Source organism: Eublepharis macularius, chromosome 3 (assembly GCF_028583425.1).
Source record: "Eublepharis macularius isolate TG4126 chromosome 3, MPM_Emac_v1.0, whole genome shotgun sequence".
NCBI classification, from domain to species: domain Eukaryota; kingdom Metazoa; phylum Chordata; class Lepidosauria; order Squamata; family Eublepharidae; genus Eublepharis; species Eublepharis macularius.
The window spans coordinates 158,535,998-158,558,445 of record NC_072792.1 but is presented as its reverse complement, the minus strand read 5'-3'; the positions used below and the strand labels follow the sequence as shown (position 1 = coordinate 158,558,445).

Genomic DNA, 22,448 nt, shown 5'->3' with positions numbered 1-22,448 from the left:
TCAAGGTTCGTTTAATCAAGGTTCGTTTAATCAAATTCAATGTAATTTGAATTACATTCAAATTCAATTGAATGTAATTGAATTAATTACATTCAATTAATACTTATACTCATATCCAAGGTAAGGAGATCCAAACAACACAATATTGTGAATTACCCACGATTAAGTTCTTGTTAACCATTCTCTGTGTGTGTTCATTCTAATTCGTGTCTCCAGGTTTTCATTTGAAGAAAAAAAAAATGCACAAGGCATCGAGGCACTGTGACACCTCATAGGAGTTAACACTGGAAGTCATTATTGCCTCTAAATATTGTGTTGTACCTGTGTACAAAACAACAATAACTAATACAATGAAATAGCAATTGTTGAATAAATCTGTTTTAAAAAGAAAGTGTGTGCCTTGAATGGCATCCATTTGACAACAATATCGTAGGAGAAAAATCTTCAACTGAAAATGAATTAGGCTTGTCAGCCTTGAGAGTCCCCATCTCTCTACGAAGCTTCCAACGAACACCTTGGGTCTCTGCCTTGTACCTCTCCTTGGTTTATCATGACACCTTGTCCCATTCTGAATCTTCCACATATGTGCCATGACCAGCTCTCAGTGGCTGCCTGAGTGAAACATTATGCAAAATTCACTCATAAATTGGTTTGCTGCTCCGGTAAAGATCCTACGATTTACTTTCTTTTTTCTTCCGTAAGGATGATGAGTTTGTGGTATATAGAACTAGTCAGATCAAAATGAAATACGTGGTTAAGTTTTGCCTTGCCGATGACGAAGTAAAGGAATTCCATCCCACAATCCAGACTGAGCTAGAAGACCAGGCGCCTGTCCTAGAGTATCCGTCACAACGTGAAGGTAAGAAATGTTTTCCATATAAAATTGTGAAGCTTGTTTATTTCCATATTCATTCCGCCACTGGAATGTAGAATGCAATAAATAAATCAGCAAAAACATTTTGGGGGAAACCTGGATTGATGTGGGATCTGTGGTTGTATTCCTGGTTTTCTTGCTTTTGTGGAATGAGTTGGCACTACCATTCCCACGGTAGTATCCGCTACAAAGATGTTTTGTGAGGAGCTGCCTTTCTTTACTTGTGTTCCAGCTGTGAAAGAATGCATATAACATCTGCAGATAATGCCATTAAATGTTGTAATTGTATATATAATTCTATACAGGTGGCTTAAAAGATAAGGATGTTGAATGGGAGTGAGGAAAGTATGTATATGTGAAGTAGAGTGACTGAATTATAAAAGGAGAGGAAGATCCAATGAGAGAGAGGGAGCCAGGAGTGAAGTGTTCTGTTTGGATGAGAGGATGGAATTGAGGGGAGAGATTTTATCTAGATCTGTATCAATACGGAGAGGGAGTTGGAGACTGTGTGTATCTGTGGATACATAAATCCAGAGACTGGAGCCATGAACAGACCAGAAAGATCTTTCTACAACTCCTGAGAAAAGCCCCAGATTTGCAGAAAACTCCAGCAACTAAAAAACCCACAGTTTTTTTTAAAGCCCAAATAATAGAAGCAGCTCCTGTAGCTTTAAGAAACAAATGCTCTCTGTGGCTATTGACTTGCTACCACACAGCATGCATGAATCATAGGGTTTTTAAAAGATAAAATGGAAGAGAATGATGCAAGCTGCTTTGGGTCCATGTTGTGGAGAAAGGTAGGATATCAATGTAGTAAATAATAATAAATATAACTGAAGATGGCAGATAAAATGTAGATTGGTGAGCAGGTGGGTAGGAGAGCAGCGAAGGGAGAGAATATGTGAGGAAGAAAGAAAGAGGAAAGAATGTGGGGAAAGTGATACAGAGGGGTTAGATGCCCCTATAAGTACTAGTGGGTTCCTCACTGTGCAGCTGGTCCTGGTTTGACAGTCAGCACTATGCAAATCAATGAGACTTTTCCCTGGGAGAGGCTGCCAGAGGTAGAGAAGGAAGGAAAACTAAAGACAGGGTTGGAGCTTAAGGTTCATTGACTAGTGGAGGGAAAGAATGAGGCAGGAAAAAGTGAAAGACTGTGGGGCTTTCAGGGAAGGGAAAGAGGGAGGAAAGGGGAAAATGAGATGCCCCTGCAAGTCCTTGTTGGACATTTGTGTGTAGGGGGTGTAGTTCGAACTTTCTCTTTTTAATTTCTGCAATAGAAAAATGCCTCATTTCTACTGCGGGGTTTGAGGACACATGAGTTTCACTAGCTGACTCCTCAGTTTCCTCAGTTGATCGACTGAGGGCTCATCCGTTTACTCCATTCTTGGGATTTTTTTGTCTTTTTTTAATCTCACAAAGTTTGGAACATCACTGTTTAAAAGTTTTTTAAGAACACACCAAAAAAGAATGGAGAAAAAAGTACAGGAAGCCCAGGTGAATACTTTAAAATGTCAAGTGGGATTCAGGGCTCTCTGCAGAGTTTTTGTGCTAGCCGTATTGCAGTGTCCTTCCTTTCCCCGGTTTCAAGGTTTTTTTTTCTTTAAGGCACTAATGTTGCAACCTTGCTATTTACATTTTTTTTTAAAAAGGGGAAAAACTGGATTGTTTGCTGTTCAATCAATCAGGATGCAGGGGAATAAAAGGGTGGATGAAAGGCAGAGCCAGGGCCAGGCCTCACACAAAAGTAGGGGTGTGCAGCCTGAAGCAGGGGAAAATTCGGAAATACCATAATTCCGAAGTGGCTGTCAGGTCCAGTGTATATCTAAACTGTACTGACTCCATTTTCTAATGCTTCTAGTGTTTAAGTGCTTTCTTCCCAGGTGCACCAGTTCCCAGGCAGCATTCCCACCGGAGGCGACTGTTTTGTCTAACACCGTTCCACCAAGCATTGGCCTTGAAGGAGAGCAGCTTCCCAGGACTGAGAGATGTTGTTTTGAGAACTGTGGGGGGAGGCAAATCCAGATGGGTATTGTTACTTTGTACCTCATGCTTTGCCCTTCATTGGTAACAATGACTGTGTACCATCCTGAGTCTCCTATTCAGGACCGTGGACTATAATGGACCTTTTCTGCAGTAAAGTTTCCTTGTTCAATCAATGGACTCCTGTTTGCTTTTGAAAGGGAACCTGTAGGAAGAGCCTTATCTAGCCACAAGCTGACATTTTGTTACCAATCATGCCTGAGTCGGGCCCAGCGGAATCCAAGGTAGTCCCGGACAGGGATCCTTTGTTTGATCCGTATGCGTCTCCCGACAGTCAAACAGTGCAACCCCAAGAATCTCATGTGCCAGCCGGGGCTGGAGCTTCGACGTCTACACCGCCTCTCATCGACCTCAGCAGTGAAGGGACAAGGCCGACGGCTACCGCTCTCCCCTTGATCTCGCTACCCACCCCGTCGGAGTGGGGAGCCAGACCCCGAGAAACGCGAGAGCGCAGGGCCGGAGGGCTTCATCCAAGAGTTTCGATGGACGGACGCCGAAGCCTAGAGACTGTCCCTGAGCTGGATAGCAGCCAACCGTGGCTGTTTTGGAACAGGACGGCCGAACAGACGGACGGGAACACATCTCGCCGCGGCGCCCTGAGTTGGGATTATTCGGAACTTGCCCCATGGAAAGAGCCAACGGAAGTTCCTGAACATAGTTGGGTGCAAATGCAAAGTCGCACCCATGCTGTAGATTCCGGCATCTCGGCAGTGACGGACCTAGCCAAAGGAATTCTAGCAGCGAGATCACGAGTCGATCAAGGAGATCCTCCGCCTTGGGGGCCGTTTTCCCCGGTGAGTACAACCGAAGGAGGTTCCGGGATGGGGCAACCGGGTCCTAGCCGAATGCAACAGTTGGAAGCTAGGCTGATTGATATGGAGGAAAGTTTGGCTCATGCCATTCACCTAATCTCAGCGATGGGGGCAGGGGAGAGAATCTCACCTGAAGAAATGGCGGTACAAATCGCCACCCTCCAAAGTGTCATGTCCTATCCAGTGGAGGACGCCCCGCAGCAGCCGCTGCCTTCGGGAGAGGAGGAATACTATCCTGGAGAACCGGGAGAGTCGCCCGCGGAACTCCCTAGAAAAGACGAAACCCCGCCGCATGGGGATACTCCAGCTGAGGTACCTGGAGAGACTCCGACGGAAACCCCTAAATCGGACGGGGATCCATCTCCCAAGGAGACTCCAGCGGAGGAGCCTAGAGAGGAGGAAGAAGGGCCAACCCGTCCAACCGAAACGACGGTGATACCCCCTCCCGCTTCTCCAACGACAGTTCGGCCGGATCAGATGGAAGAGCCTCCGGCCCCTTCTGAGGAGGAATTACCGCAACGACCGCTTGAAGTGGTTCCCATTCAACAAACCCCGAGCGCCCCGATGCCACAAGACCAGCCTTTGCGTCCCAGAGACACGACGCCGAGAGGGGCAAGCCCGCGCGGCCCACCACCCATCAGGCCTTCGCCGCTGCGGCCCCTTCCGCTTCGACCGCAACTAACTCCTTCGCAGCAACCGATACGTTTGCCACTTGAGCAGCCCGTAATACCACCTCCAAACCAACCGGTGGGGCCTACACCACTACGACCCCACCAACCCGTCCCTCAGCGGCCGGTCATTACTCAGCCGCACCGGCCACCTCCACCTCAACCGCTACTGCCAGCACCTCCTGTATTGCCACCACCAGCCCGACCGAGATTGCAGCCGCCTGTCCGACCACGACTGCAGCCGAGAGCACCACCGCCAGCCCAGCCGAGAGCACCACCGCCAGCCCAGCCGAGGCCGCCACCCCCGGCTCAACCGGTGATGCCGCCGCCAGCGCAACCAGCACCGCTACCACAACCGGGTCCCCCCATACCTCAAGTGCCATTGATGCTTCCGACGGACTTCTACCCAGCACCGGCTCCGAGGCAAGACCTCCCGATGGGTTGGGTGAAACTGGAAGCTACTTTTGATGGGAATCCCTCCAAACTGGGATTTTTTCTAGTGCAAGTCGTGCAATTCTTCAACCGGTGGGGACACCTCTTCGGCAGCGAGGCCAGTCAAATTGAACATCTCGGCTCCCGCTTACAAGGCAAAGCAGCGGACTGGTATGTAGGACTATACAATATCGGGGCCCCGGAACTTAATACTCTCCAGGGGTTGGTGGATGCTATTCGAGCGCAATATGAAGACCCCTTAGAGGAAACCAGGGCCCGAACAGAATTGCAAGCCATTAAACAGGGCAGCATGTCGGCGAGAGACTATATCACGAAATTCCGACAATTGGCCGCCAAATGCCCTAGATGTGAGGAGTCCACCAAAATCATTCTGTTCAAGCAAGGACTAAACCCGAGACTTTTGGACAGAGCCCTCATGCAGGACAATCCCCCTACGTTGTTAGGTTGGATCCAACTTGCATGCGAAGTTGAGAATCGCATTTTGGAAGTCCGTTTGGTTGAACAACAACAACAAACGGGACAAAGAAGACCCTTGACTTTACAGAAGGGAGGACGGGGAGCTGGGTACGCCACCCGTGGAGCGAGAGATGCTAGATGGCAACAAGGGCTGTGTTTGCAATGCGGACAAGCCGGTCACTTTGCAGCACAATGCCCCTACCGGCCTGTGCAAAGACCTCCGCTTCAACTACGGCGCCCAACCCTTGCTCCATTTCCTACTCTCCAACGCCCGATTCCCGCGCCACGCGCGAACAGAGGCCGCGGCGCTTCCCAAAGGCCCGCCTCAGAGAGAGGACTGGAAGCGGAAGAAGTTATGGAATACGACCCCGCTTCCCCAAACGCAGAAGTCAATCCCGAAAGCCCCCAGTCGGGAAACGAGATGGATCTGTCGTAAGAGGGCCCAAACGACAGATCCGCCCCAAGCCCGTCCCTGCACGGAACCGGCCGCCTGGGTCCATCTTATTCATGCCAGTAACTCTAATCAACCCAGAGAGAAAAATGCACATCCGAGTGCAAGCCCTTATCGACTCGGGCTGTTCGAGAGACATCATCGCCCCAGCTCTAGTCAATGGACTAGTCTTACCAACTCGGGAATTACAAAATCCAGTAATCTTTGAACAAATGGATGGCACCAATATGAACCCTGTTACCACTGAGACCATCCCAGTGATCACAGGCATGGGACAACATTGGGAAAAGAGGTCTTTTGTCATCAGCTCCACTGCCAAATACCCGTTAATTCTAGGCAGCAAGTGGCTATGTGATCACAATCCCTACATAGACTGGGCACAAGGATGTATCACCTTCAGTCATGCCAACTGCAAAAATCACCGTTGGAACCAAAACTGGGGCAATGATCCAACTCATACTGAAAAGGCCCTTCTTACTCAAGAAGAAATCAACCAAATACCCGAACCGTATTGGCCTTTTCTAAACGCTTTTTCCGAGGAGGAAGCTGATACTCTACCCCCGCACCGACGAACGGACTGTGCGGTGGAAATTTTACCCGGAGCCTCACTGCCCAAAGGACGACTCTATCCCATGAGTCTCCATGAACGAGAAGAGCTCCGGAAATTCATCGACACCAACCTCCAACGAGGGTTCATCCGCCCAGCCAACAGCCCCCACGCCGCTCCGGTTCTCTTCGTGAAAAAGAAGGATGGGGGACTACGACTGTGCACGGACTTTCGAGGACTTAATGCAGTGTCCACCAACAACGCCTATCCTATACCACTCATCCGAGACCTTCTCAACGTCGTGGCCCAAGGTAAGATCTTTACAAAATTAGACTTAAAAGATGCTTACTTCCACGTCCGTATCAAGGCAGGGGATGAGTGGAAAACCGCATTTAATACGCCCCTCGGACAATATGAATACCTAGTTATGCCTTTTGGATTGACGGGAGCCCCGTCTGTATTTATGTCCATGATAAACGAAGTTCTGCACGAATTTCTGTACAAAGGGGTGGTGGTGTACCTTGATGATGTCTTAATTTATTCAGACACAGAGGAAGAACATATTCAAATGGTACAGAAGGTCCTGGCCACCTTGATGAATAATAAACTACCCATCAAGTTGTCCAAATGTGAATTCCATAAAACCGAACTCACTTACCTTGGATATTGCATCTCCCAAGAGGGTTTAAAAATGGATCCAACCAAAATACAAGCAATTCAAGAATGGCAAACACCCACCACCCGTAAAGAACTACAATCCTTCCTGGGTTTTGCCAACTTCTATAGAGACTTTATAGCAAATTTCGCCCAAATCACGCTCCCCTTAACAGAATTGTTGAAAACAAAAAATAAAGGGGACCAAGCTAAAAAACCCTCCACCAAACTACAATGGACCTCCGATTGCCAAACTGCTTTCGAATGCCTGAAAAAGCAGTTTGTAACGGAACCCATCCTCTCCCACCCCAACGAACAGTCCCCTTTCGTAGTGCAAGTCGACGCCAGCGATACGGCAATAGGGGGAGTTTTACTGCAGAAGGGGGAGGATGGAAAGTTGCGGCCTTGTGCGTTCTTGTCTAGAAAATTTTCGGAGGCGGAAAGGAATTGGAATGTGTGGGAGAAGGAGGCTTTTGCAGTAAAAGCAGCCCTTACTAATTGGAGACATTGGCTGGAGGGGGCGCGATACCCCTTCGAGGTTTGGACAGATCATAAAAATCTGGAGGCCCTCCGAAGCCCACGCAGACTGAATGCCAAGCAATTGCGATGGGCGGAATTCTTTTCCAAATTCAACTTCACTCTAAATTATCTCCCGGGCAAGACTAACTTTTTGGCGGATGCCCTATCGCGCATGCCCCAACACAGGAGCAAACGGGAGGAGACTGTCGACACGGTCTTCTCGCCTACGCAACTCGGGGGCGTGGTGACTACTCGCAGTCGAGCCAAACAGCCCCTCCCGGCCAACCAGGAGTGGAAATCGAAACTTAAAACTGAGGTGGAAAAGGAGGGGGATAAGGCTCCGCGAAACAAACTGGTCCAATCCCCACAGGGGGATTGGCTAGCTGGGAGCAAGTTTTATGTCCCAGACAGCCTCCGGCTGGAGGTTTTGCAGCGCTGTCATGATGCTCCCACTGCTGGTCATTATGGGTATCTGAAAACATTGCATCTAATCCAAAGGCAGTTCTGGTGGCCGGGCATGCGCAAAGACATTTCCCAATATGTTAGTTCCTGCCCCGTTTGCCTCAGCGCCAAAACCAGAAAAGGAAAACCTCCGGGTCTCCTGCAACCATTGGAAACACCCAACAGACCTTGGGAAATAATATCTATGGACTTTATCACTGATCTACCTATTTCAAAAGGACATAATTGCATTTTAGTCGTGGTAGATCTGTTCTCCAAACAAGCTCATTTTATTCCCTGTACTGCTATACCCACCGCTCGAAAACTAGCAGATTTATTTTTAAAACACATCGTAAAATTACATTCTTTTCCGTCCAAGGTGATTTCGGATCGCGGCGGACAGTTCGTTGCCAACTTCTGGCGGGAGCTTTTGAGAATGTTGAATATTGAGCAAGGCATCAGCTCAAGCCACCACCCACAAACCGACGGACAATCCGAAAAAACAAACCAGATACTAGAACAGTTTCTTCGTTGCTACATTAATTTCCAACAAGATAATTGGGTAGACCTTCTCCCTCTGGCCGAATTCTCATATAACAACAGTGTACACGCTTCGACTGGAGAGGCCCCTTTCAAAATTGTCTATGGAGCTCACTTCAATCCCTTCCCGTTGGACGCTCCCCCTCTCCATTCCTCTAATTTGCCAGATGTATCTTCGTGGTGGGGGGAGGCGGCGCAACAATGGACTCTTATTAAGAAACATCTTGAAAAAGCCAAACTGGATTACAAAAAATACGCAGATCGCCATCGTGTGGCCGAATGGGATTTACAACCTGGAGATCATGTGTATATTTCCACAAAGAACCTGAAACTAGCTCAGACAAGCCGCAAACTCGCTCTGAAATTCCTGGGACCTTTCCCTGTGCGCAAAATAATAAATAAAGTGACTGTTGCTGTAACTTTGCCCAAGAACTTACGCCACGTACACGATACGTTCCATGTCAGTCTTTTAAAAAGAGCTCCTACCGATGACAAGTGGCACATCAAAGCTCCACCCATTCCAACTTTGATTGACGACCAAATACACTATGAGGTGCAACAAATTTTGGACTCTAAACTCAAACGAAATCAGCTTTTTTACCTCATTAGATGGAAGGACTTTGATTCTGGGTACGATGAGTGGGTGAACTCTGTACATGTTCATGCTCCTAGATTAACCAAAGCTTTTCATACTCGCTACCCATATAAACCAGGGGGGGATCTGTTTTAAGGGGGGCAGAATGTCAGGTCCAGTGTATATCTAAACTGTACTGACTCCATTTTCTAATGCTTCTAGTGTTTAAGTGCTTTCTTCCCAGGTGCACCAGTTCCCAGGCAGCATTCCCACCGGAGGCGACTGTTTTGTCTAACACCGTTCCACCAAGCATTGGCCTTGAAGGAGAGCAGCTTCCCAGGACTGAGAGATGTTGTTTTGAGAACTGTGGGGGGAGGCAAATCCAGATGGGTATTGTTACTTTGTACCTCATGCTTTGCCCTTCATTGGTAACAATGACTGTGTACCATCCTGAGTCTCCTATTCAGGACCGTGGACTATAATGGACCTTTTCTGCAGTAAAGTTTCCTTGTTCAATCAATGGACTCCTGTTTGCTTTTGAAAGGGAACCTGTAGGAAGAGCCTTATCTAGCCACAAGCTGACAGTGGCAAGCCGCTTCGGAATTATGGTACTTTACTCGCTTCAGTATGCTCTGTAAATATTCAGAGCATACCTAAGTGAGAGGAAGCAACTCCCCCCCCCCACCCATCCACCCCACTTACCTGGCTGGAAGGGAGGGTGATCAAATGGGCAGTGGGCTGCTGCTGTTGTGGCAGCGGCGGCAGCACAGTGGTGGCAAGTCAGCTGCAATGGCCTAGAGCCGGCTCAGCCTCCGCCACTGCTTCTCAGCCCCGCAGGGCAGCGGGGAGGGCCGAAGCCGCCTCCTCCAGCCCTTCCTGCACCTCAAATGGCCACCATGGCAAGGCCCTTTAAACTCAGCCCTGAAGCTTTCCGAAGCATTACGAATGCTTCAGAAAGCTTTGATTCGGGATTTCTGAATCGGGGCCAGCATACTGGGCCTGATTCAGATCGGGTCCGATTCAGGTATTTTACTTGAATCGGAAACCCGAAGTGCACATCCCTACACAAAAGAAAGCATTCTGCACTCCCAGTTTGACATTGCTGTGGGGGGAAATCAGGGTATGGTTGCAGGGAGAAAAGCTGCAGAAAAACTGGGGAAAGATTGATTCTGCAGCAGATGCATCCTTTCTCCATGCGAAATGCAAAGAGAAGCAGTTTGGAGACTGAATTGTGGAGTGTTTTGACTGTGTGTGCAGAGCTCTGGAGAAGAATCGATGCAGTATGGGACCAGAACCAATAAAGACGCTCTGTGCAGAAAAGAAAAGGAAAGGTTTTTAACTGAGTATGTTTCCAGTGTCACCCTGGAGGCAGTGACATTGAGATACAAAATATAAAAGTCAAAAAGCAAGGCAAGTGCCACTCCTACATATACCTTCTCTCCTGTTTATTTTTATTGTTTTTATCTATCTTGGTCGCTCAGATGTAATTATGTAGATGTTGTTTCCTCAGCCCTAACTAGTTTATTTTTTTGTCTCTCTTGCTACATTCCACTGTTGTTTTTTACCTCACATAGCACCTAAAAAGCAGGATGCTTCAGAAGGCCTCTCTGTGGTTTATTTCTTGTAAATACTGAAAAACTGCCCTAAGTTTGATTGTTTAAGCTTATCCTAAGTAAATAATCCTTTTCCTGTTTTTGTTTTGTTTGTTTTTTAGATTATGAGATACCAAGCAAAAATATGCTGAATGATACACCGGCTGGTCTTCTGGACAGATCTGGAAACCCAATCCCTCTGCAAGATATTCATATCAAGGGAAGAATAATAGATTTTGTAGCACAGGTAATACCTTGTACTACTGAAGATTTTGTCGGCTTAGGGTTTTGTTCAGTTAAAAAAAGGACAAAGTATTGTGTGCAGAGGGTGAAGTTTGACTGTATTTAATCTTAAGAGGGAAAATGTTTATTTTCAAACCTCTAGCACCTGAGTGAAAGTGCTTCCACTAGAAATCTTTCATTGAAAACCATAGATTGTTTTTGCTTTGATTTTTAAATTATATTTATATATTATATATAAAAAACCCAGTGTGCTTATATACCTCCCTTCAAAACAGATTAGTGCCCAACTCAGATTGGTGAGCAAAGTCAGTGTTATTATTATCCCCACAATATAGCTAGGGCTGAAGGCTTACCCTAGGCCACTTGCTGAGCTCATGGCAGTCATAGGAGTCAAAGCACACAAACACACACACACACAATTTTATATATTTAAAATAAATAAATATATGCAGGTGCATATATTCACACAAGTAGTGTTTATATACATTTCAGGTGGTAGTTTTTCAAACCTATGAAAATACATCTGACAGCTCCATTGAAGTCAAATATGTCTTTCCATTGGATGACACAGCTGCTGTATGTGGATTTGAGGCTTTCATCAAAGGGAAGCATATAATAGGAGAGGTAAGATGCTGTGGTGGTGGAAGGTCTTGGGAATTGGCTGTGCAGGGTTGACTCCAGATTGTCACGGACCCCGGCAAGAGTTCTGCTCCCAGGTAAGAAAGAGAGACACATCCAGCAACAGCACATTGTTTGCTCACTTCCTGAATTCTTGCATCACTTCCTCAGTCCTTAATTCTCTCCCATTAAGAGTTCCAAGTGGTAGGAAAGTAGCATGGAGAGTGGAATGTTTAGTTTCATAGGCCATTCAACTATCCAAGGGCCCCGGCTAGTCATGAGGCAAGGGGGAGGGAAGACAACTTCTGGAATGTGTATTCTCTTGGCTGGTGGGAACTTCAACACAAAACATGTTCCAGAAGTGAGCAGTGTATTCCTCCTTTTCCCAGCAGAGCAACCTTGCCTTTACAGGGCCAGTTTGCTACCAAAGTGACTGCTTGGGATCGCAGCGGCAGGATGGTGGTGACGTGGGTGAAGCCAACAGACATAGCTTGTGCCTATCCTGCACTGGTGCCATTGCTACCGAGGTCCCAAGATGGGCTATGGAGATGTTTCCTCTGGTTCATACCTTGGCTGCTCTGGGACAATGTGGGAGGAAGGAGTTTTGGGTACTAAATACGTTGTACTGGCCCTGGTCTGTCCTTCTGATCTTAAAAACTACTGGTCTTTTAAGGCCAAAAGTCAGAGGGTAAATACAGCCCATAATTTACCCAGTAGTAACTTGCAACAAAGAACATTAAACTACTCAGTAAGCTAGTTGTTTATATCACCTTGCTAAGAGGTGAGGACAATTTTACCCCACCCATTTCTCCAGATTTTTTTTTACCAAATGCAGATCTATGGTAAAAGTGACTTTTAAACTCCATACTCCACCCCTCCCCTGGCTCTTCAGTGATTTTAAAATTATTTTTATAGGTGAAGGAAAAAGAAAAAGCTCACAGGGAATACAGAGAAGCTGTCATGCGAGGTGATGGAGCTTATCTGATGGACCAGGATGCACCTGTAAGGCACATGGTTAATCATACCCTTTATTTGATCAGCATATATTGAATACCATTTATTTTCTGAAATAATGCAAGCATCTGATTTGAAAGCTGTAACCTCCAGATACTTATAGGTGTGTACACCCCCCCAAAAAATCTGAGAAATCTAGATCTGGGTGTCAGGGATCCCAAAAAATCTAAGATTCCTGAAATCCAGGAAAGATGCTTTGATCCACTTAAGATAGATCAGAGAATCCCAGATTTATTAGGCTGTTATTCCCTATGGGGGAAACTATCTGGAGGGCTGGGGGTGGCAGTTTTCAAGTAAACTCCACCAAATTTATAGGGAACCTACTCATGACTGTCCTCTAAAGACCACCCAAATTTCAAGAACATTGGATTCTGGGGTCCAATTCTATGAGCCCCTGAAAAAGTGCCCTCCGCCATTCTTCATTGTTTCCTAAGGGGGAAACATTTCCAAGCAGACTCTCAGGCAGAAACCCACGGGGGGCAAGGCTGCCAGTGGCCAAAGGCACACTCCCAAATGCAAGAAGAAGCCCAACAGAACCAAACTGAAGCAAGGAAATGGATGCAAATGGAATCCCCACAGAACCAAAGTGAATCAACAGGACCAACATCAAATCAGAGAATTGAGTGAAACTCGAGAATTCCACCCAAACCAAACTAAAGCAAGGGACACTGTTGCAACTTAGCCCAATTGAACTAGTGTCACTCACAGAAACCAGACAGACAAGGAGAGCTCCTGCATGGATTGGCCACTCCCTCCTCCCTGGCTCACTCCCCTCTCCCCTCTTGAAGAAGAAGTGGAAGAAGCCCAGGGAGGGGCCAGCCAGAGGCTAAAACCATGTTTCCCAGATTTTCTTGGATTTATCTGGGGGTCTGGAACTGGGTCCCTGGATCAGATCCAGGATTCTCTGGTTTGATTTGGGAAAGCCAGATCAGCAAAAATCCGCTTGTTCCCCCTGGATCCAGATTGCACACCTCTAGATGCTTATGGCTCTAGGGATCTCTGGTTGCCAAATCCTAGAAACCAATGCTAGGAGCTGGCAATCGGAAGGCTCTACTCAAATTTGGTCCATTTTGAAGTACCAAATGGCCATCTCTAAAATGTCAAACTTGAGGCAGCTAATATGTGGGAGAATTGGGATCTATAGTAGTGGTACACAAAGTTTTGCCTGCTTTCAGTAGCCTGCCATTTTTTGTGTTTGCTACTGACTTTGATTCTTCTGTTGCTACATAGGCCTGTGTGACATGAGACTGCTCCCTCCATACTCCACCCCTCCCCTGGCTCTTCTGCAAGTACCATAGAACTTGGAAGAGGAAGGAGAAGGTCTCATGTCTCACTCGGATACTTCCCCCAAGCTCTGTGAAATTCATGGAGTACTGGTTGGGGGGCGGGGGCAGGAACAGAATGTCTGCACTAGGCAAATGAGTCTGTATGTTGTGGGATCTATGCACGTTGGCTCCAATAGGCAAGTCGTTAGGCATGCCAAGGGACGAGCAAGCGTACCAGGTGGGGCAAGGTGTGTGATGAGAACATCTGCAAAATGTTCAAGCAGATATCTGTGTAAGCCACTAGCAGTAGTTTCTACTTTTTCTGTGATTCTGTAGATTTCTATGATCCTATCTTTGATTAATGACATAAATAGAATTTTCTGCATGGTCGCATCTTGTAAAATGAAGTTGACTGGTTTGTAAAAATATGTTTTTATGAATATATTTTTCCATAGGACGTTTTTACTGTTTCTGTTGGAAACCTGCCACCTTCAACCAAGGTCTTAATCAAAATCACCTACATAACAGAGCTGATTTATGAGTTTTCTAGTCTTTCTTTTCATCTGCCTGCAGCTGTGGCACCTTGGCAACAAGAAAAAGCGCTGAAGGAAAAAACACAGGTTGGTGCATTTAAATTAGGAAGTAAAAACTCTTGAGATATTTATCATCAAAAGGTTTTCAAGTGGATGGCTGGGGAGTCAAATTCTTGCTATGCAAGAATTTGTTGTGAAGTTCATGTGCATTTGTGTCACATTTTGTATAGGTAGCACAGGGTATCGTGTTTTCCCAGCAGCCACAAGGCTGAATTTCATGCCTACAGAAATGCAACACATCCTCCTAGCTGTGTCTTTTTAGTTGGGGTATAGAGATGACTGCTTGAGTATGAGTGTGTTTGTTGCAGAACCAGTGAAACTGGTACACATTTGTAGGTTGACATGCCTAGGAATGAGTATATTCTTAACAGGTCCATCCTTGGAGGTCAGGCTTTTTCTCCTGCTAGGGATGCAGTCCAATGATTTTCTGTCAACATTTGCAAACTCTGATGGAGGGGAATCCCAGAACAGAAGTGATCTATCTTTCCTTCCTTTCCCTTGCCTTTTTTGATCCATTTACTTCCACAGTGTCTATTGAGACCATGGATCATGGGGGGAAAAAATTGTAAGTACTTGGTGGAAAGTGCTGTCAAGTCATAGCTGACTTACAGTGATCCCTGCTGGTGCTTTCAAGGCAAGAGACTAACGGAGGTGGTTTGCTATTGCCTGCCTCTGCAATCCTGTTCTGTTTTGGAGGTCTCCCATCCAATTACTAACCAAGGCCAGCCCTGCTTAGCTTTTAAGATCTGATGACATCGGGCTTGGCTAAGTTATCCATGTCAGGGCTATAATGAAAATTATTGGGATATTATGGGAGTATATTTCCCAGGGTCTTTTTAAAGTGGAAGATCACACAAGTTTTCTCCTGTAGCACTTAGTAATCGTTCCCAGAGCCCAGAAATGTACTCCGAGTAGCAAATTTGCCACATAAAATAAGTTCATTGTGGAAGAACCTCTTCTGAAAGCATAATTGTGGGTTTTTGTAAATAGCAGAAATGCTTCACAGGGCTTCCCAGAGTATTGGTATACTTTGGATTAACTGCAAGTCAGGACCTAGCAGTGGGTCATCGTGGCTGTCTCGCAAATAGGCCACAAGGCTTCCAGCAGCAATTCTGACCCGGAAGGCTGTCTGTCAGGATTTCTGCTTGGAGTCTAGTTGTGGGATCCAGGAAGTGACTGTGCCTCAGAAGGCCTTCCATATGCGGCAGAACTGCTGCTGGATTTAGGATTTAAAGGAGACAGGCATGGAAGAACTCCATCTTCTGCCTGCTTAAGGATACATGGCTGGTCATATTTTTGGATCACATATGAGACTCTTGAGTCCTGCATGATTTTATAGCTGATCAAACCAATCAGAAAAGGATCTACTGAAAATCTATATTTATGCTATTCTATCAACTTCTGTTTTTTAAAAAAATTCTACTGCTTACTAATTAAGCATTAAAAGGCCATAAGTTTTCCACTCATGTATTGTCGAAGGCTTTCACGGCTGGAGAACGATGATTGTTGTGGGTTTTCCGGGCTGTATTGCCGTGGTCTTGGCATTGTAGTTCGTGCTTTTCTTCTATGCAAATGCAGCTGGGGGTCTAAGAGCTGTAAGCGTAAAGATTTAAAAAGTTTACAGTACCTTATAGGGCTAACTCACATGATTTGATGAATGGGTAAAAAGTGGGAGGTTGTGTGGAGAAAGCCTGTTAGTTTCCCCTCTGTTATGCCATGAAGCACCAATAACACCAACTCTTTCAATATCTGCAAATTAACAAGAGAGGGAGAGCTTTTACCGTGTTTTGCTAACACATGCAAACAACTATTTCATGCTAATTTAGTTATTTATTTAGTACACTTTTAACTCACTAGACTCAGAGTGGCTTACAATGTACAAAACACACAGAAGACAATCAAATTTTATAGACATGCAATATAAGTCAATTTTACTGTTACTGCTTTGACTACTTCATAAGGCAGAGCAGGTGGCAAAAACTCTAGCTTTGAGGAAGGTCGTTTCTTCCCCAGGGGGAAGGCAGGCCCTTCCTTCCTTTATTTCATTGTAACTATTCCTATATCTATTTCTCCCTTAATAGGACACAATAAGAAAAGTTTTTGTTAAGCAAATAGGAACAAAACCAGGGTAAGTAGTTTTAACAATCATCTATTTGCATGATCTGCTTTTAAAATGGAACATTATAATTTTTTTTAAAAACATAGTTTAAGTATAATGAGTTAGATCTCTCTTTACTGTGTTGATAACAGAACACAAAGTGCTTTCAGAAGCACAGAAGAAGAAAATAGACTAAGACATTTCTTATCATAATTGAATCTGTTAAGTACATATAGTTTCTCTTTATCTAATGACAGTGGGTTCTCTTTGGAGATGTCTATTGAAATGCCCTTTAAGATTAACAACATTAGCAGCTGTACACATCAACTTAAAATAAAGGTAAGTAAATATTTCTAATGTGTGTGCTTTGTGATGGGAGGGTAAAAAGTAAAGGTAGTCCCCTGTGCAAACACCAAGTCATTACTGACCCATGGGGGACATCGTATCACGACGTTTTCTTGGCAAACTTTTTGTTATGGGGTGGTTTGCCATTGCCTTCCCCAGTCATCTACACTTTACCCCCAGGAACCTGGGTACTCATTTTACCGACCTCGGAAGGATGGAAGGCTGAGTCAACCTTGAGCCGGTTACCTGAACCCAGCTTCTGCCAGGATTGAACTCAGGTCGTGAGCAGAGCTTGGGCTGCAGTACTCCAGCTTACCACTCTGCGCCACGGGGCTACCTGTGATGGGAGGGAGGCAGCAGTAATTAAAGAATTTTAAAAGGAAATTTTCAAAGGAATTGGCAAAGGGATTTTCAAATAGATAGTTGAGATTTGAGCTTGTAACTATATTTGTTTTAATTAACATATCTTGCCCCTTCAAATCATCAGAGTGGCATAAAGTAATGTTAAAAATACGTTTTTAATTGAAAAGTGTTGTATGGTGCTGCATGTGGTGAAGTCATAATCAAGACATTGGTTTGGATCTTGTGACTCCCTTCCACTCAGTTGGATCTTATGCTTTCCTTTCACCAAGACTTCCTTCAACAAACTTTTCTTCGTCAGAGAAAGTCTTTATCCATTGCTGTCATTCTTCATTGGAGTCGGTCATTCTTTTTTGTAGAAAGATTTAGTGGAAGAGAGACATAGAATCCAGCTTAGCAGAAGGATCCAATCTTTTGATTCCCACTCAACTTCATCACAAAAAAAACTCTCTTCCATGATATACCTGCTCAATCATTTGGTTCTGGCCATTCTTGCCTAACTAAACAGATTGGTTTTAGCAGCTAGATCACTGCTTAAGACCTCCTGTGTGTCCTTGCTCTAGCTCAGCAGCTCCTTTCAAATTCAGGGAATTGCGTTTTTCTGCTGCAACTAATAAATATTCCCTCCCCTGTAGAAAACAGACTGTAAAGCTGTGATCTGTACAGTGGAGGACAGTTCCTTGGATGCCGCTGGGTTTGCGGTGACAATCATGATTGGCGATGAACATTTGCCCAGAATGTGGGTAGAGAAGCATCCGGACAAAGAGACCGAGGTAAGTCTGCCACTGATTAAAGTAACCAGCAACTGTCAGATTGCTTCTGCTCCATCTTGCCTTATTATTAGAGTAACTCCATGTCTTCTGAATTTGTCATTTCTGGGGTAAAACACTTTGTAATTTTCTGACTGTCCAAATCCCGTCCACCTTAGTTCACTCACACCCAGGATTACAATGTTTAAATGTCCTATTTCCCATTTTATGATTTCAAGCTAACCTTGATTTATACTTTTCACATTCCATGTTCCTATTATATGGGTTGCACAGCTTTGGATGTTCCTTTTGTATCTGTTAACATCAGCAACTGGACATCCTTTCGCTTTAGTCCAGTCCAATAATTAAGAACAGCACTATTCCTACTTGTCCCATCCAACCTGGGGGTCTTGTCTTCCAGCACTTTTATCATTTTGGATTGTCTCATCATAAGGTTTTTGAGGTAAGAGATTATCCGAAATGGTTTACCATTGCCACTTTCTGCACAGTACTAACTAGGGGTAGCCATTATCTGCCATTATCTGTGAAAGATCCTCCGCCAGTGCCACCTTCCACTACTACTGCTGCCCAGTAGCTATTCTTCAAGGACTCCTCCACCACCATCACCACTGGAACAGTCAGTTCTCTTCTGCTGATGTGACTGTTGATTCTTGAAGGGGGTGGGTGCACCTTAGTCTGGTGTCTCAGCTTTGACCATTCCGCCTTGAGTGTTTCTTCTAGAAATTTAGACTCTTTTTTTAAAAAACAGTTTTATTGAATTCAAATACAGAAGATAAAGATTGTAGTTTGTCATTTACAGAAAATTCTAGATTAAAATACTGTACAATAAAAAGTAATAAATTATAACAATTGCTTGTGAGTGTCAGAAGGGGAATGAATTCTGTGATACACACCAACATGCATAAAAACACTTAACATTAGTCAAGAAACATAAAAGTAATTTACACATATGTATGTAAATAAAACTGTTTTAAGCCTGGATGGGGTCTATTAATTTCAAGATAATCAAGGAAGGGAAGCCACTTTTCTAAAAAAATTGGTGGTTCTTGGGAAGTGCTCCATCTGAAGGATTTTGTCATGTGATTTCTCTGAAATGAAGTGATCTCAGATTTTCATATACCAACTATTGATTGAAGGGTTGGTGTTTGACTTCCAAAGTCCGGCAATTGTACTCTTAGCGGCCACTAGCAGAGTTTCAATGAGATCTTTCCTTATTGCTGGTATACTAACTTGACAGTTGTCCCAAAGACCTAAAAAAATGAGTTCTGGCAACAATGGAATATGAAAGTTTGTGATTTGGTGTATTTCATTAAGAACCTCCTTCCAGAATTTTTCTATATATTTCCATTTCCACCAACAGTGATCAAAACTACCTATTTCACCACAATTTTTCCAGCAGTTTGGGGACTGTGCAGACGAGAACTGAGAAAGTTTTGGGGGGGTTAGATACCATCTATTTATTATCTTGTAAGTTTGTATCTTAGTGACGATTGTTTTGGAATTATATATATTGGAGGACCAAATTCGCTTCCAGATATCGGTGTTAAGATCTATTCGGCAGTCTTGGGCCCATTGGGCTTGAATTTTCAATTCTTTAGATTTAAGAGTGTTTAAAATTACATTATACAATTTTGAAATCAGGCCTTTATTATTGAGAGAAGAGGGCTCTAAGATACATTCAAATTCTGTAGTAGGAGTGAGTAATAGTTTCTTTAGATCAATCTGATCAGCGAGACCAGATGGTTGCAGATACATACTCCAAGGTATTTTATTCTTTGAGATACCTTCAAGTTTAGATTTCTCAAACAGCCCTTTCTTGGAAGTCACATCTATAATTCTCGTCAGATTTAACTGGGTCCAAAATTCAGAGAAGGAATTGCTTTGAGCTGATGGAAACCAGTGTTGGTGTATAAAGGGAGTATAGTGAGAAATAGCTGGAACTAAATTTTTCTTGTTATAATCCCAGGCCTTAGTAGTGAGTCCAAGAAAATATTGCTATGGATAGTTTTGGGGTGATCTATGGGGTGTTTCCAGATGATATCCCTTATAGAGTAGCATCTAATCAGAGGCTGGAATAAGATAGCCCAACTTGGAGGATCTGAATGATGCAAGAGTTGTGTTATATTAACCAATCTTACCGCAATTTGGTATAAGTGTAGGTCTGGGTAGTTAAACCCACCATTGGATCTTTTCCGACGTAATGTCTCAAAAGCAATTCTAGGTTTTTTTATTGTGCCAGAGGAATTTATTCAATGTTCCTTGCCAGATTTTAATTTGTGTCCTTGGGATAACAATTGGGATAGCTCTAAAAAGGTAGAGCAGCTTAGGGAAGATAAAGGATTTTATTAAGTGTATTCTATCATACCAGGAGAGTTGTTAATCATTCCAATCTTTGATAAGTGTTTTGATCTGTTTCATTATTTTCATATGATTTATATTTATGAGGGAGTTAATGTTGGCTGGAATAGTTATCCCCAAGTAACTGATTTGTTTGTCAGCGATCTGGAACTTGTAGTTCTTGCTAATTTGTTTGCATATGTTTTTGGACAAAGTAATTGGGAGGATGTGAGATTTTGACAAATTGACCCTTAGGCCTTCGATTGTATCGAATTCCGTTAATAGTAATTGTAGATGGTTCAGTGACATAAGTTACATAAATTAACATGTCGTCGACAAACAAACTGACCTTAAATGTCTGAGTTCCCACTTGAATGCCTTTTATTAATTGGTGGTCCCTAATTGCAATGGCCAGGGGTTCAATAGCGATTACAAATAGAGCTGGGGTTGCCTGGTCCCCCTTTTTATAGGTATGGCATCTGAAAAAATACCGTTTACTTTAATATTAGCAGAGGGCTGTATATTGAGTTGATTGTAGTGAGGAATTTATTGCCAAATCTCATATACTGGAGTATCATGCATAGATAAGATGGTTCTAATGAATCGAAAGCTTTTTCTATATCTAAGGAAAGAAATAATGTTTTTAGATTGTTGGCTTTACAGTGGGAAATCAAGTTTAGAGTTTTGTAAATATTATCAGTTACATTGTGACCAGGAATGACGCCAGATTGATCAGTATGAATATAATCAGAGATAAAAGAATTGATGCGTTTTGTAAGGGTCGAGGTGAAAATTTTGTAATCATGATTTAATAGAGATATGGGTCTGTATGAGGCTGGGTTAGTTGCATCCTTCCCTTGTTTGGGTATAACTATAATTGTTGCTTTAGACCATGAAGGGGGAATTCGTCCGTCTTCCATTATTGAATTGCAAGCTTCCATGAGTGGAGTTGATAGCAAGGAAGCAAATTTTTTATAGAATTCATTGGAAAAATCACCTGGGCTTGGAGATTTGTTGTTTTTTGAGTTTTTAATTGCTTCTAATATTTCTTGTTGTGTTATTTTGCTATCCAATAGTGAACGGTGTTTGTCGTCTAATTTTTTAACTTGTTTAAGTGAATTCCAAAAATTAGAGATCTTATGTTGAGTAGGGTCTCTAGAGGTGTACAACTCACTGTAGAATTTATTGAAGATTTTGACAATATCAGAGGATTTAGAGTGAGGTATTTTATTCTGATTGTATAATATGTTTACATTATTAGCTGAGCGTTTTTTCTTAACCTTATATGCAAGTAATTTTAGTGCTTTAGGTGAGTTGAACCAGTATCTTTGTTTAGTGTAAAGTAAGTCTTTTTGAATTTTATTTATTTCAAGAGTTTCTAGCATTTTGCGTTGTGTCAGTAATTCATCGTAGATTTTTTAACTCCCTGTTTTTTTATGTTGTTCTTCTAGGGATTTAATTTTCTTGATTAGGTCTTTTTTCTGAGCATTTCTTTTTTATTAACTTGGGCTGATAGAGCTGTTATATGTCCTCTGGTTACAACTTTAATGGTATCCCATAAGATATCTGGTGCGACATTACTAGTTGAGTTATCAGTGATAGCGAGTTCTAGAGCTTTTTCCATTCCTTTAGATGCAGAAGTTAAAGTAAGCAAGTTTTGGGGCAGACACCATTGCTTTGATTTTTGTTCCATTCCATCTAATCTTAGTATGACATTAACTGGCGAGTGATCTGAAATTGAAAGCATTTCTATATCAGAGTTAGTAACTTTGTACACTAGCGAATCTGATACCAAGATATAGTCTATTCTTGTGTAGACTTTGAAGCGTGGAGAGTAGTAAGTGTAATTTTTTTCATTGTGAAGATGCCTCCAAATACCTGTTAAATGATTAGTTTCGATAATAGAGGCCAACTTTGTTGTCAGGTTTTTGTTTTCTATTTCTTAAATTGAAGTTTGATTTGTCAAGCTTGTAGTTCATTAAATAATTAAAATCCCCTATAATTAAATCTCCCTCCTTAAATAGAGAAAGTTTATACAGAACCTCTTTAATGAAACAGATTTGATTGGAATTTGGGGCATAGATGGAGACTATAGTAAATGTGCGACCCTCTATTGAACCAGTTAAGAAGATAAATCTGCCTTTGGGATCCACCAAAGTTTTCTTATGCTGAAAGGAAATACTT

General features: G+C 43.5%; 1 protein-coding gene across 2 annotated transcripts in view; it reads left to right on the top strand.

Moving 5' to 3' along the window:
* PARP4 (poly(ADP-ribose) polymerase family member 4) overlaps positions 1–22,448 on the top strand; it is a 72,134-nt gene that overhangs the window by 21,471 nt on the left and 28,215 nt on the right. For both annotated transcript variants that reach the window (XM_054973782.1, XM_054973783.1), the window contains 8 exons: positions 703–859; positions 10,744–10,868; positions 11,357–11,488; positions 12,398–12,484; positions 14,217–14,381; positions 16,436–16,482; positions 16,710–16,791; positions 17,793–17,930. In XM_054973782.1, coding sequence (XP_054829757.1) covers positions 703–859; positions 10,744–10,868; positions 11,357–11,488; positions 12,398–12,484; positions 14,217–14,381; positions 16,436–16,482; positions 16,710–16,791; positions 17,793–17,930 — 933 coding nt within the window. The remainder of the gene's footprint in view (positions 1–702; positions 860–10,743; positions 10,869–11,356; positions 11,489–12,397; positions 12,485–14,216; positions 14,382–16,435; positions 16,483–16,709; positions 16,792–17,792; positions 17,931–22,448) is intronic.